Source organism: Malania oleifera, chromosome 1 (genome assembly GCF_029873635.1).
Source record: "Malania oleifera isolate guangnan ecotype guangnan chromosome 1, ASM2987363v1, whole genome shotgun sequence".
Classification (NCBI taxonomy): domain Eukaryota; kingdom Viridiplantae; phylum Streptophyta; class Magnoliopsida; order Santalales; family Ximeniaceae; genus Malania; species Malania oleifera.
Genome location: NC_080417.1, coordinates 40,756,166 through 40,769,305, shown reverse-complemented (window position 1 = coordinate 40,769,305; position 13,140 = coordinate 40,756,166). Strand labels below are relative to the sequence as shown.

At 34.2% G+C, this 13,140-nt stretch overlaps 1 protein-coding gene across 1 annotated transcript; it reads right to left on the bottom strand.

Moving 5' to 3' along the window:
• Positions 1-518: 518 nt before the first annotated feature.
• LOC131143706 (cytochrome P450 84A1-like) lies at positions 519-4,888 on the bottom strand. Its single transcript, XM_058091975.1, has 2 exons — positions 3,813-4,888; positions 519-1,388 (listed from the first exon to the last, which is right to left on the bottom strand). The coding sequence occupies exons 1-2, from the start codon at positions 4,746-4,748 to the stop codon at positions 765-767; spliced, it is 1,560 nt and encodes a 519-aa protein (XP_057947958.1). The 5' UTR covers positions 4,749-4,888; the 3' UTR covers positions 519-764.
• Positions 4,889-13,140: the final 8,252 nt, after the last annotated feature.

Below are 13,140 nucleotides of genomic sequence, written 5' to 3'. Positions count from 1 at the left end.
GGTTGAAAGCTGTAACGAAGTTCTAACTTTGAAGGGGAGATGGGGGTTTGTCCTTCCACTTGTGCAAGTTGAATGGGCCTGAAATATAAGAAAAAAAAAAAAAAAAAAAAACCCAATTGGAATCATCGGGATCTCCACTATTTTCTCATTAAAACTCCAAATTATAAACGCTCAGAAGGGCATGCAACAAGTTGACTAAGCAATCACATGCAGTAAAATTTGAAAATGCTATGATCTGAATGGTCCATTGGCATGGACCTTGCTATGTATAAGCAAGGTATGCCAAAACCAAGACACATGCAAGAGGGAAACCTCTCATCATATCATAATCCATGCGTCAGCCCGCATAAAAAAGAAAAAAACAAAACCATTAAAGAATCCATAAAAAAAATTTCGCTGGATCCAAATAAATTTTTTTCTTTTTTTAATTTCTCAGTGGAGTGTGATAAAAGAAACAAACTAAAAATAGAAAAATGAAAAAAATAAAAAAGAAGTCAACAATAACGCAAATCTTCACATGAAATAAATGCAGAAGTTCAGTCTTGTATTATTGACAGAGAGAGAATTTCGTCCTCTCGTTTGGTTTCAGTTATTTGTTGTTTTGCCCCTCAAAACATATGTTTTTATATAATACAAACCAAAAATCCATGCATTCACAAATTAACCCCTCCCCTTAGCATCGTTTCTTTCCCAGCATTAGCTTTTTGAAATACGATTTTGTGCCCCGCTCCTCATCTGTAATTCTCGTCTCACTGGGCGCTGAATCAGTAGATGGGGCACAGCAGGCGCGGACTCGGTACGGCGACGAGTCGGGTCTTTCTCGGCGCGGTGAGTCCGAAGACGTCGTCGGTGTCGAGTTCGCTAGGTTTCATGCCGTCCGGCAGCTCCCACGTGAAGCAGTGGAGGAGGTGAGCCACGCATAGCTCCAGCGAGTAGAGCCCGAGTTGCATGCCGGGGCAGGATCGCCGACCCGATCCGAACGGGATGAACTCGAAGTTGCTCCCCTTGAAATCTGGCACGCCCTCCTTGAGGAACCGGGAGGGCCGGAAGGTTTCCGGGTCGTCCCAGGAGTTAGGGTCGCGGCCGATGGCCCAGGCGTTGATCATGACCCGGGACCTCGCCGGAATGGAGTAGCCAGCGACAACGGCGTCCTCGGAGGTCTCGTGGAGGAGGAGGGGGATGGGTGGGTGGAGGCGGAGGGTCTCCTTCAGTGCGCATTTGAGGTAGCTGAGCTTCTCGAAGTCAGACTCTTCGACCCGGCGGTTCAGACCCACGACGTCCTCCAGCTCTTTTTGGACCCTCTTCAGATCTTCCGGACTTCTCATCAGCTCCGCCATAGCCCATTCTATTGCGGACGCCACCGTTTCGGTACCACCAAACATCACATCCTACGTACAAATATATGAAAAAAATATTTTATGAAGAATAAGTCTTACATGCAAAATTTAAAATCGATAAATTATATCATAGAACATGTCATCGGCTTAAAGATTGTGGCAAATAATTTTATTTTTTATTTTTCTAAAACAAATATTACCTATATTTAATTTTTGTAAAAATTATATTAAAAAGATACAAAAAAATAAAATAAAGGAGTTGTTTGGTTATATAAATTATATGTTTTTAGTTATTATCAAATTATATGCTTATTTTCAAATTTTTGAAAAAATTATACAAAAGATTAGAAATTTAGAAAATAGTAAAAGATATTGTTTTAACTTTTAATAAAAATTTAGAAATTAAAGAATAAAGTAATATTTTACAATTATTTAAAAATCTAAGAACAAAAAATAAGAAGTAAATAGTGTTAATTTGTTTTATTTTATAATTTTTGTACAAATAAAGCTAACAATTAATTATCTAAACTCACACCCTTTTATATTTATACTCGCACGAATAAAGTATATCTTCTCATGTGAATTTATGGTGCACTTATTATTTCAATGAGTCTAAATTAATATTTATATAACATATATAGTGATAGAGTTCATATTTTATTATTCTCTATAACAAAAAAAATTAATTAAAAGTAAATTTGTTCTGTAGAAGTTAGAGTTTTATAAAAGTGTATAATCATTAATTGCAGACAATGTTAGAGTGACTCCATATACTTACATTTCATCACTTTGACATTTTAAGTCAAAAAAAGATATGATGGGTGTATAATAATTGAAAGTTCAAACTACATAAATCTAGGTATACATATCAATATGTTCTCAATTATTTACAAATAGTTTGGACATACTAATGTGTTATGTTAAAATTTTTCTTCCCACTTTGACCTAGCAAAAAACCAATGAATTAAAAAAACCTATACTTACAAAGGCTACTATTGTTTCGTCCAATAGGGCTGTAACATTTGTCTTCTTACATTTTTCTAACTAAACAAAAAAAAAGATTTTACTTTTTTTATTTATTTATATAGTTATATTAGAGTCAAACTCAATGAAATTGATTTTTTTATAAGTTATTTGCTATGTTAATTTATGTAACTTTGAAAATAAAAATATAGAACATGTTACAAATTTCAAGATTTAGCAAAATAACACAAATCTTGATTGAAGTTTCAAAAAAATCAGACAGTCCCGTTAATATTTTCCTTTTGAGATACTTATATTTTTTCTTAACATCATTATTTTATTTTATTTTTGTCAAAAATAAAAGGATGTTCGTGTCTTTTTTTTTTTTAATCATATTTTAAAGGAAATCTTTATAATTATTAAAATTTCAAAAGAGATTTGCATCTTTTCTTAAACATCTAGGATATTTTGTGAAATTTTTTATGTTTGAAGAAAGATTTTTATTTTTTTGCTAAACTTTAAGAAAGACTACTATCTTTTGCCCTATTATATTACTCAAAATATTTAATAGGTTTCATTTACATGCCATTAATTTTATGTTGAAAAAATATGAGCACCTGTATATAAAAATGGATATATATATATATATATATATATATATATATATATATTCAAATATGCATTAGCCAAAATTTTGAATAGTGAGACATATGAGATGTGTTATTTTTTGACCTTTCTCATTCCCATCTTACCTACCACAAAACAAAGAATATAAAAAGGCTGTACTTATGAAGGCAACTTATTTTGTCATGTAATGCATACTATAAAAATTATTTTATACTATTTTACTGTGCTTAAAAACAATGAAACATTTGGTACTATTATTTATTTTCATGTTGTCTGCAATCTGAACAAATGATATATATATATATTCTCTTAAACTGTGTAGTTAACATGTCATCAAAATGAGAATTCCCTTAGGTGACAATGAATTGTAATATTAAATGCTTGTAATATAACATTAACAAAAAGATATTATTTTTAAAATATCAAATGAGTGAAAAATTTAACAAAACCATAAAACAATTTTTTGTATTATAGTTTTGAAAAACAAACTTTAAATTATCTTAATTTTATTTGTTAAAAATATCTATGATAGCACGTCTTGTCTCTCTTGTTTTGTTTTGAAAAATTAAATTAGAATTGAAATTAGAAAAAAACAAAAAACAAAAAACAAAATACAAAAAACAAAAATTTGAATGGAAAATATATAAAAAGTTACTTGTAAATTTAATTCTGTTTCATTGGATCAGTTATGATAGATTAAGGTCATAAACACTGTAGGCATGGAAGAAGGGGTTAATTATATATGTGTGTGTGTGTATATATATATATATATATATATATATGTACCCGACCCTCTCCTTTTCATTTTCTATTAAAAGAAAAAGCATTTATTAACAAATTTCCATGATAGGACTGCTTTTGGGAGATTGCTACCAAGCTGCTTACCATGATAATAGCCTTGATGTTGGCTTTGGTGAGTTTGATGGAGCTCTGCAATTCGTCTGATTCGCTGACTTTGGCCTCCTCCTCACTGTAAAAAGCCAACAGTTCATCCACCATATCCGTCTCCCCCTCATCCGACACCCTCCCACCGCCACCGCCGCCGCTGCCCCTCTTCTTCTCCATATGCTCGTCAATAATGATATCGATAAACTTATCAAGCGAGTGGCGAGCCTTGGCGAGTCGGTCCCCGAGTCCCTGCGGGTCGATCCACCCGAGCCACGGTATAAAATCCGCAATATTAAACGCCCCGAACAGCTTGGAGAACTCCTGCAGTATGCTCACGAACTCGTCCTGCCCCTCCCGCGAACTGGACCCGAACGCTGCCCTGTATATGATATTCTTGGTCAGCGTGAACACCAGCTCTCCCAAGTTCACCGGCGACCCCACGCTGCTGACCGTCTCCCGGACGATGAAGTCCACCTCGTCGCGCACCGAGTCCCACGACTCCGCCCGCTTCCGGCTGAACAGCTTCATCACGCACAGCTTCCGCATCTGCCGCCAGAAGGGGCCGTAGTGGGCGAACGCCATGTCGGCGCGGTCGTAGGTGAGGTAACTGATGGCCACCGTGGCTGGGCGGTTCGCGAACACGTTGTCCTGCACCTGCAGCACCTGCCGGGCTATCTCCGGCGACGACACCGCCACCATGTGGACAGAGCCCATCCGCAGGTGGAGGATGCCGCCGTAGCGCTTCGCCAGGCGCGCCAGCCCCTTGTGGGTCAGCTGGTCCATAATCCGCATGTTCCCGATCACCGGCCACCCCGTCGGCCCCGGCGGGAGGGGGTATCGCTGGCGGAGGCGAGAGAGGAGGCCCACCAGCAGTAGCACAGGGATGGCGTAGAAGAGGATGGGTTGTAGAGGTTGTACGACGGCAGAATCCATAATTAAATTTGGGCTCGATCTTAAAATTTCTGGGTGCGTTGTGGTTTTGAATGAGGGAGGGATTGAGAGAGAGAGAGAGAGAGAGAGAGAGAGAGAATGAGAAGGGTTGGGAGCAACAGAGCTAATGCAACTCGAAGTGTTGCTAGGTTTTGATGGGATTTTATTGGTCCTTTATATACAGAGTTTTGCTGTGCATGATTGACAGGTTGGTTGGACCCGAGATACTGTTTTTTATTTATCCGCCCGCCCACGTACGCTACCCCTCTCTCTCTTAATTTTAATATTGCCATTTAATTTCATTGGTCTTATATATATATATATATATATATATATAGGTATGAAGGTGTAAGCATGCATATATAGAATTTCATTTGTCTTCATTCTATTTTTCTACTGTATAGGCATTATATTTGACTTGTATATTAATATGATTGACATAATGGGTATTTTTGCTTATAGCTAGCTTTATTTTTTTTTTGAACTGTTTGTTATTGGTGTAAAATTTTAATTTTAATTCAGGAGAAAAGGCAAGAGAAGGGGAATGAGATATTTTCAAGGTAACTCAAATTTAAGGATAAAAAGATTCCCTCCACATTTATTAATTTAAGTTTTCATCCATACTACAAACAAGCTATTGGTAGTATTTTTGATACATATGATATAAATAAATTACTTACTTTTTAAAACCATATCCTTATTATATATGCATATGCATGTACACTGTAGCTTGATCATGTCTAAATTATAGTTATCGTAGAGTAAAAGGTTGTATAAAGTAAAAAGTACGGCAGCTATTGACATAATAATAGGTATGTATTTTTTTTAAGAATACTGAAAAGGTTATTTTTAACTTTTACACCGTATTGCTCAAAATTCATAAATAGGGAATTGAGCGTCAGCCACCGACTCCATAAACAAGGTAGCCGGCGCTATGTGCAAATCCTAATAACCAAAGTAGCCCCACTGACCCTGAATGAGACAGATAGGTCGGCAAACTGCAAAAGGAAGCAATAACCATGCAGAAGGGACGCCTGGCCTAGCCTTGGTGGCTCACCCTTTGAATAGTAAGAAAGCCGGAAGCTGCTTTGAAGGTTATGAGTTGGATTTCTCTTTTAAGAGTTTACTGTGTGAATTGCGGGGGTGACTTTCACTCTTTTAATTTGATGTCGCATCACAGTGTATAAAGTGATGCAATGATTGTTGGAGATTATCAAAAAAAAAAAAAATGAAAGGAAAGTTGGAAGCTGGTTACCATGTTTTATTACTTGGAAAGATCATGGCATGAATAATTGTGAAGAATAATTTTTATTTTTAAAAATATTATAACAATACTAAATTATTTTTAGTTTTTCAAAATTTATATTTAAAAAGCATAAAAAAGTTTGTTTAGTTGTAAAAAAATTAATTTTTATTTTAGGTTTCTTGATTTGCAGCAGACATTGTTTTTTTAATTTTAAAAAAAATTATGTGAGAAATTAAAAGTGTAAAAATGGTAAAAAGATGTTTTTTAATTTTCTTATACAAACTTAGAAAATTAGAATAAATTGATATTTTTTGGAATTATTTGAAAAGTTTGAAATGAAAAATAAAACTACTTTTTAAGTGGATAATACAAAATAAGTATTTTTTAGAGCCAAAATTTTTTATATTAGTCCTTTTTTTTATATAAAAGTTATGACACTGAAAAATAAGTTGAACTTTTTGTAATTTATTGAAAAATTTAAAATGACAAATAAAAAAATGTTTTTACAATGAATAGGCCGGTTGTGCATGATTCCAAAATACATACATACACACACACACACACACACACACACACACATATATATATATATATATATATATATATATATATTTATATATTCATATGAATAGGATGTGATATAATGGAAATATAATAAAACTTGTATAAGATTATAACAATTTCAAAATAAATTATCTATATAATATATATATATATATACATATATATATATATATTTATATATTCATATGAATAGGATGTGATATAATGGAAATATAATAAAAATTGTATAAGATTATAACAATTTCAAAATAAATTATCTATATAAAAGTTTGTTTTGCTCTATTCAACAAGGAATAGGGTGAAAATAAAGTAAAATTTGGAAATAGTACATTGTTCCTTTTCTATTTTATATTATGGACTCAAAAAGAATTTCCAATCTTAATTATTTGGTAATAGTATGTGTCTGTTTATATGTCTTGCCTCTCAGACATGTTACATTAGGTCATTCTTCCATTAATGGATCTTATTTCTCTATGCACATAATAAATTTTTATGGATGATGATTCATTATTCCCTAAAAAAAAAGTAAATAATATTTTCAAACATATGCATGCATCATACAATCTTGGAGAGAAACCAAATTTTTGGTTGAAAATATTGATACTCATATCAAGACTTGTCACTACAAAAGAGAAGATTTTTAGTAATGGTCAGAAGCCGTCACTAATAATGGCAAACCGTTACTATTAATTATTAGTAATGGTTTAGTGACGCTTATAGATTGGTAACTATAACGGTTGTGTCAACTCATTATTAGTGACGGAGGCGGATTGTCACTAAAGGTATAATACAGTCACTATAACGTAACTAACACTATTTTTGGGTTGAAAAGCGTTACTAAAAACCTACTATTAGTGACGATTTTGAAACCATCACCATTGTCCCACTTTTAGTCACTATTGTCCCACTTTTAGTGACGGTTTTGGAGCCGTCATTGTTGTCTCACTTTTAGTGACGATTCTGGAACCGTCACTATTGGCCTATTTTTAGTGACAATTTTAGAACCATCACTATTGGCCGACTTTTAGTGAAGGTTTTAGAACCATCACTAAAGGTTTCATACGACAATTTAATTTTTTTTTTAAATTAGGAGAACCGTTACTAATATATTGACGTCACGGTTAGAGCGGGAAAACATACGTTTAGTGACGAACTTATTAGTGACGAATTGTAATTCATCACTAATGATAAGTTATTAGCGACTGTTGTATTTTTAATCACCAATATCCAAGGTATTAGTGACGAATGATCTTTTGTCACTAATAATGCAGCATTAGTGATAATTTTTGGTTTATCAGTAATACTTTTGTCACTAAAAAGGAAATTTTTTGTAGTGTGAAAATATATATACATAAAAAGTATTAGAATGTAAACAAATATCATATACATGGTCTGTCCACATAACAAAAAATACAAAAAAAAATAGTGTGCATCATCATCATTGTGGTCATTGTTGTCCTCATCATCATTCGACAAACGGCAGACCCTATAAAATAATAATTATACAAAAAATTAGTATAAAATTTTTTAATACTATAAGTACGAATTATTCGATAGCAAGAATGATTACTACATAGTTAAATAACAAATGATACAGTTTTAAACATATAACTTTGATTTTAAGTGTCCATCTTTAAAATCGGAATGAACTTTTAGTGTCCATCTTTAAGTATCTAAGGTATGAAACTCAGTTTGCTTCTAAGCGTCTTCAGTTGGGAAGGAGTTTTTGGATACCATCAGCTCTGACATGTCCACTTCAATGTTGCGGATGTGTCGAAACTAGCCCCACTCAATTTGAACCTCGTATGCCCGGTTTGGACTACTGAGTTCTGAAATAAACAAAGTATCTAAGGTATTAAACTCAGTTTGCTTCTAAGTGTCTAATTTTCAGTTGGGGAGGAATTTTTGGGTACCGTAAGCTCCAACATGTCCACTTTAGTGTTATAGCTGGATGTGTCGGAACTGATCCCACTCACTAATATCCTGTTGAATATTTCACCTAACTATCCTTGGAGCACAAAAATCATCCAAACCAACAGTAAAGCCTTCAGAGAATAGATGCTCCATAAGTAGTGGTTATAATGAATTGAAGATATTCAAAACCTCTTTGGGACTTTTGTCAAATAAAACAACACTAACAATTTCATTGACAAATAATGGAGTTCATCCCTATTCAGATCAACTCTCAGCAATTTTGAGTCTGTATCTTCAAAAGCTTGTGAATGATAAGTTATATGCCTAACCTATAGGGGCCTGGATGGTTTATCAACCGCCAGCTTTTGAAGATACAGACTCAAAATTGCTGAAAGTTGATATGAATAGGGATGAACTTTAGTCTATGATCAATGAAATTATTAGTGTTGCTTTATTTGAAAAAGGTCTCAAAGAGGTTTTGAATATCTTCAATTCATTACAACCGCTGCTTATGGAGTATCTATTCTCTGAAGGCTTTACTATTGGTTTGGATGATTTTTGTCCTCTTAAGGATTATTAGGCTAAATATTCAATAGGATATTAGTGAGTAGGGTTAGTTTTGACACGTCTGTGACATTGAAGTGGACGTGTCAGAGCTGATGGTACCTAAAAACTCCTTCCTAGCGTGGTCTTCTGAGATAATTATGTAATGGCGACCTTTTAATCGATTTAATGATGATTAAGTACATTTGAGGAGAAAGTTAATGTGCAAAACATGAATTATCTTCAAAAACTAGTGGATGATCGATAAGTTATGCCTAACCTATAGGGATGGTTTATCTACGTACTCATTGAGGAAGGGTTCAAAGGGGCACACTTTTCTAAGACTTGGGCAAGTTTTTACTTTTGCAACACTTAATTTGCAAGAGTAAATTGCTAAAATTTGATCTGAATAGGAATAAACTCCAATCTTGGTTTGCATAAGTGGACAAGATACCATTGCTTGCATTTGTGGAAATACAAACTCAAACAACAACTTGCCCACATATGCAAATAGGAAATCTATATAGAAAGCTAATAATAATAATAATAATAAGGACAATAAAAATAACAACAACAACAACAACCACCACCAAAATCAACTAGTACAAGACACATATATTAATTTATAACAATTAAAGCTAACTATGTGTCCCACCAACAAAGATCAAATAAAAGTGTAAGGTCTAATATCTAAATACACACACTAACACTTTTATACACACACACACACACAAATACACTAGACTCCACATGCACCTAATCACAGTTATGCATGCAAACAAACGCATAGACACACTTGTAGGCACATACACATGCATGCCACCACTCATATGCTTCTCACACACATACACTCACATGCATTCATGCACACCTACTCCCACTTACACACATTGAAACACTAACACACATACTTAGTATATATTAATATCTAAATACACACACGCACTAACACTTTTACACACACACACACACACACACACACACACACATATCTTGAGTCACACTTATCTTCTTATGTTCACACACCTACACACACATATATACATACTAAGTAGAGCAGGAGCCACCCGCAGCATCTCCTTAACGTAAGTGAAGCATTTCATCAATCTCCGCTTTGTAGCATATCATGGCTTCAAGTTGCTACGACATTCCTACTTCCTCTGGACAACCTCCTGCAACTATTGCATGATATTGACTCAAAATTTGCTGCCTCTTGACGCACTTCCTCATGTTGGCCTTATAAGGCTTAACATCTTGTTTTGATGTTAACAAACAAGTAAAACTTAACATATTTGTTTAAGTGATGCATTTTCAGGACTCAATGATGAATGTAAGGTTAAAGAATTCTTGAAAGCTTGTACTTTAAATAAAGATGATCATATCAAGCTTAAGGCATGGATTAAAACTTGAAGATCATGAGAGCATTAATATTAAAGAAAAATCTTCAAGAATAAAAGCCCAAGTGATCAACATGAAAAGCTTAAAGATCAATGAAGCTCAAAGTCTAAATTAGTGATGAAAGATCAAGAGAGATAAAGAATTGAAAGCTCACATCAAATTCAGAATCATTGAAGCTCAGCAATAAAGATAACTCAAAGCAAAGAAGAATCAAATGAGTCTTTAGGACAAGCTCTGTAAGTAATTTAAATATGATTCAAGAATGATTTTTCATTTTGAAGCTCATTAGGCAAAGAGACTTAGAGACCTGATTTTTAAATTCTTGAAATATATTTTTCAAAGTTAAACAAGTTAATATTCCAAGATTAATTAAGCAAAGATGAGAGAGATAAAAATGTTTTTAAAAGAAGGAAAATCTGATTGACAGACGACTGCCTGTTTATGACAGTCAACTGGCATATTAAAGAACCTTAACTAAGTAGATAGAAGCTTGAGAGACAATTGTCAGTGACAACTGAGACGACTGGGTGTGTTTTGTCAGTCATCTAGCACCTTTCTGTTTGTTTTAAAAAAACTTGGTTATTCAGTGACAGACGATTGTCTCCCCTATGACATACGACTGTCACTTTACTATTTGTGAAATTTGTATTTTAAATGCATGGACAGCCGACTGCCAGAGACCACACAGTCGTTTGGCTGGCGGCAAATTTCAAAATACTCAACGGATATATATTTGAAATTTCAATTACTTGAGGCCGAAATTAATATAAAACTTGGACCCTACTCCAAATAAACTTGGGGAACAAGTTAGATACCTTTCTACATCTATAAATACCCTCAAGTTATATTGATTTGAACACCAAGAATTCAATTCAGCAAACAAATTTCTCTCAAGCATTTTGAAATTCTAAAAGCTCTCTATTGCTTACATCTTGCACAAAGTCCACTAAAGTCTTGCTAATTTTCTCACTGATATTGTGCTTCAACTATAAATTCTTTCATCCATAGAAAGAATCATACGGTGAAAAATTTCTAGAGCTTCAATTTGAATTTCATATTATGAATTTTATTGAAGTATATAGTTTTGAATTGTACTAATCAGCTCTTTGGGAAACAATTCTTTGTACATCTAAGGATTGTTTGGATCATTGGCTAAGCAAGGGGATATCGCTTAAAGAGGCGGGCTTTAGCCTATTTGAAGGAGTGACCGAACGAGGGTACATCGTTTGGAGAGGCGGGCTCTAGCCTATTGAAGGAGTGTGTAAAGGTTTGTTCCGCCTGGTAAAAGGAACAGGTTTAGTGAATCCTTTGGTGGTTTGCCAAAGGCGAGGATGTAGGTTGGGTATAAGCCGAAAGGGAGTACGTTGTTTGGTCAACACCCCAAAGACTCTTTAACTAAAAATTTATTTAAAGTCTAGGCTTTTGGAAAGAGTGTTGGATTTTATATTGCACATCATATTGAAGAAGCAAATCCATTAATACAGGGCTTCATATCAGTAAGCATAAATTATCATTCATTACAGGGCTTGGTTCAAATTTATATCCACAGGGCTTATATAAACAAACAAACCATCTTAAGTTCTGTTAGAATTGGTGTATTCCCAAGAGGGGGGGGTGAATTGGAATTTTCAAATTTATCACCTAGGTTAAATAAAATGCTCGTATAAAACAACCTAGGGTTGGTCTATATAATTCCACATGCGCAGATATAAAAGATATGTGGAAATTTAAGTTAAGCGCATCATTCACATAATAACATACGTGTGCAGTAAATGTAAAGTACAGAAATGTAAATAAACACACGATATGTTATCGAGGTTCGGCCAACAGTGTCTACGTCCCCGCCTCAAGCTCGCAAGCTAGAGGATCCCACTAATAGCTCACTTAAGGGTGGAGCGGCACCGTTTACAACCAGGTCAAATTAACACAGGGTTGACCTCAACCTTAACCAGGTCAATTAGCGGGGCTGACCTCAACCTACACGCCTTAACAGGACGACGCACCTAGTTTTCCTAACCGGGTCTAAGCCAATCCGGGACTATTCCAGGGCTAGTCTCCCTCTTCAAGCCCGTGCCTGGAAATACAACCAAAGTGTATTACAATCAAATGGTACAGTGATTGTGCTTTCGTGTAAAGCAGATATGTACCCGGATGCGCGCAATAACAAACACCACAGTATGATTCAATATGTAAGCTCAATGTGGTCTAAGATGTCAACTCTCAAATAGATTTACTATCGTTGTAATGAGTGCGTGAGAGTGCAAACTTAAATTATCTTTGTATCACAGGATATTCAATCTAAGTGCTCAAACAAAGATATTATCCAAACTTCATATATTTCAATCAACAAGTTTTCTTAATATATATATATATATATGTATATGAAACTCTAGCAATGTATAAGTTTGGTTTGCAAAAAGAGTTTAATCTTTGTATTCAACTATGGATATAAATCAATGAATATTGCAACAAAGATTTTTCTCACACAAACAAATATCTCTTTGAAGATTTATCAAGACAAAGCACACTAGATATTTGAATGTATTTTGAAAATGTTTTGCAACCAAAAACAAATACAATCTTCTTAAGATGTTGCAATGAAGGTGCAAATCTTAGAAGATCTATCAAAGTCTTCTTAGGATAGACTTATTAACAAAGTCTCCTAAGAATACTTAGGTTTAGCTCTCAATGAAAATAAATCAATCAAATATGAATGGGAGAGCAAACCTA

Excerpts from the sequence above, each read along its gene's own strand:
- LOC131143706 (XM_058091975.1), bottom strand. The coding sequence starts at position 4,748 with ATGGATTCTGCCGTCGTACAACCTCTACAACCCATCCTCTTCTACGCC. Across the intron at positions 1,389-3,812 it reads ACATCAAGGCTATTATCATG|GATGTGATGTTTGGTGGTAC; the intron begins GTAAGCAGCTTG and ends ATTTGTACGTAG.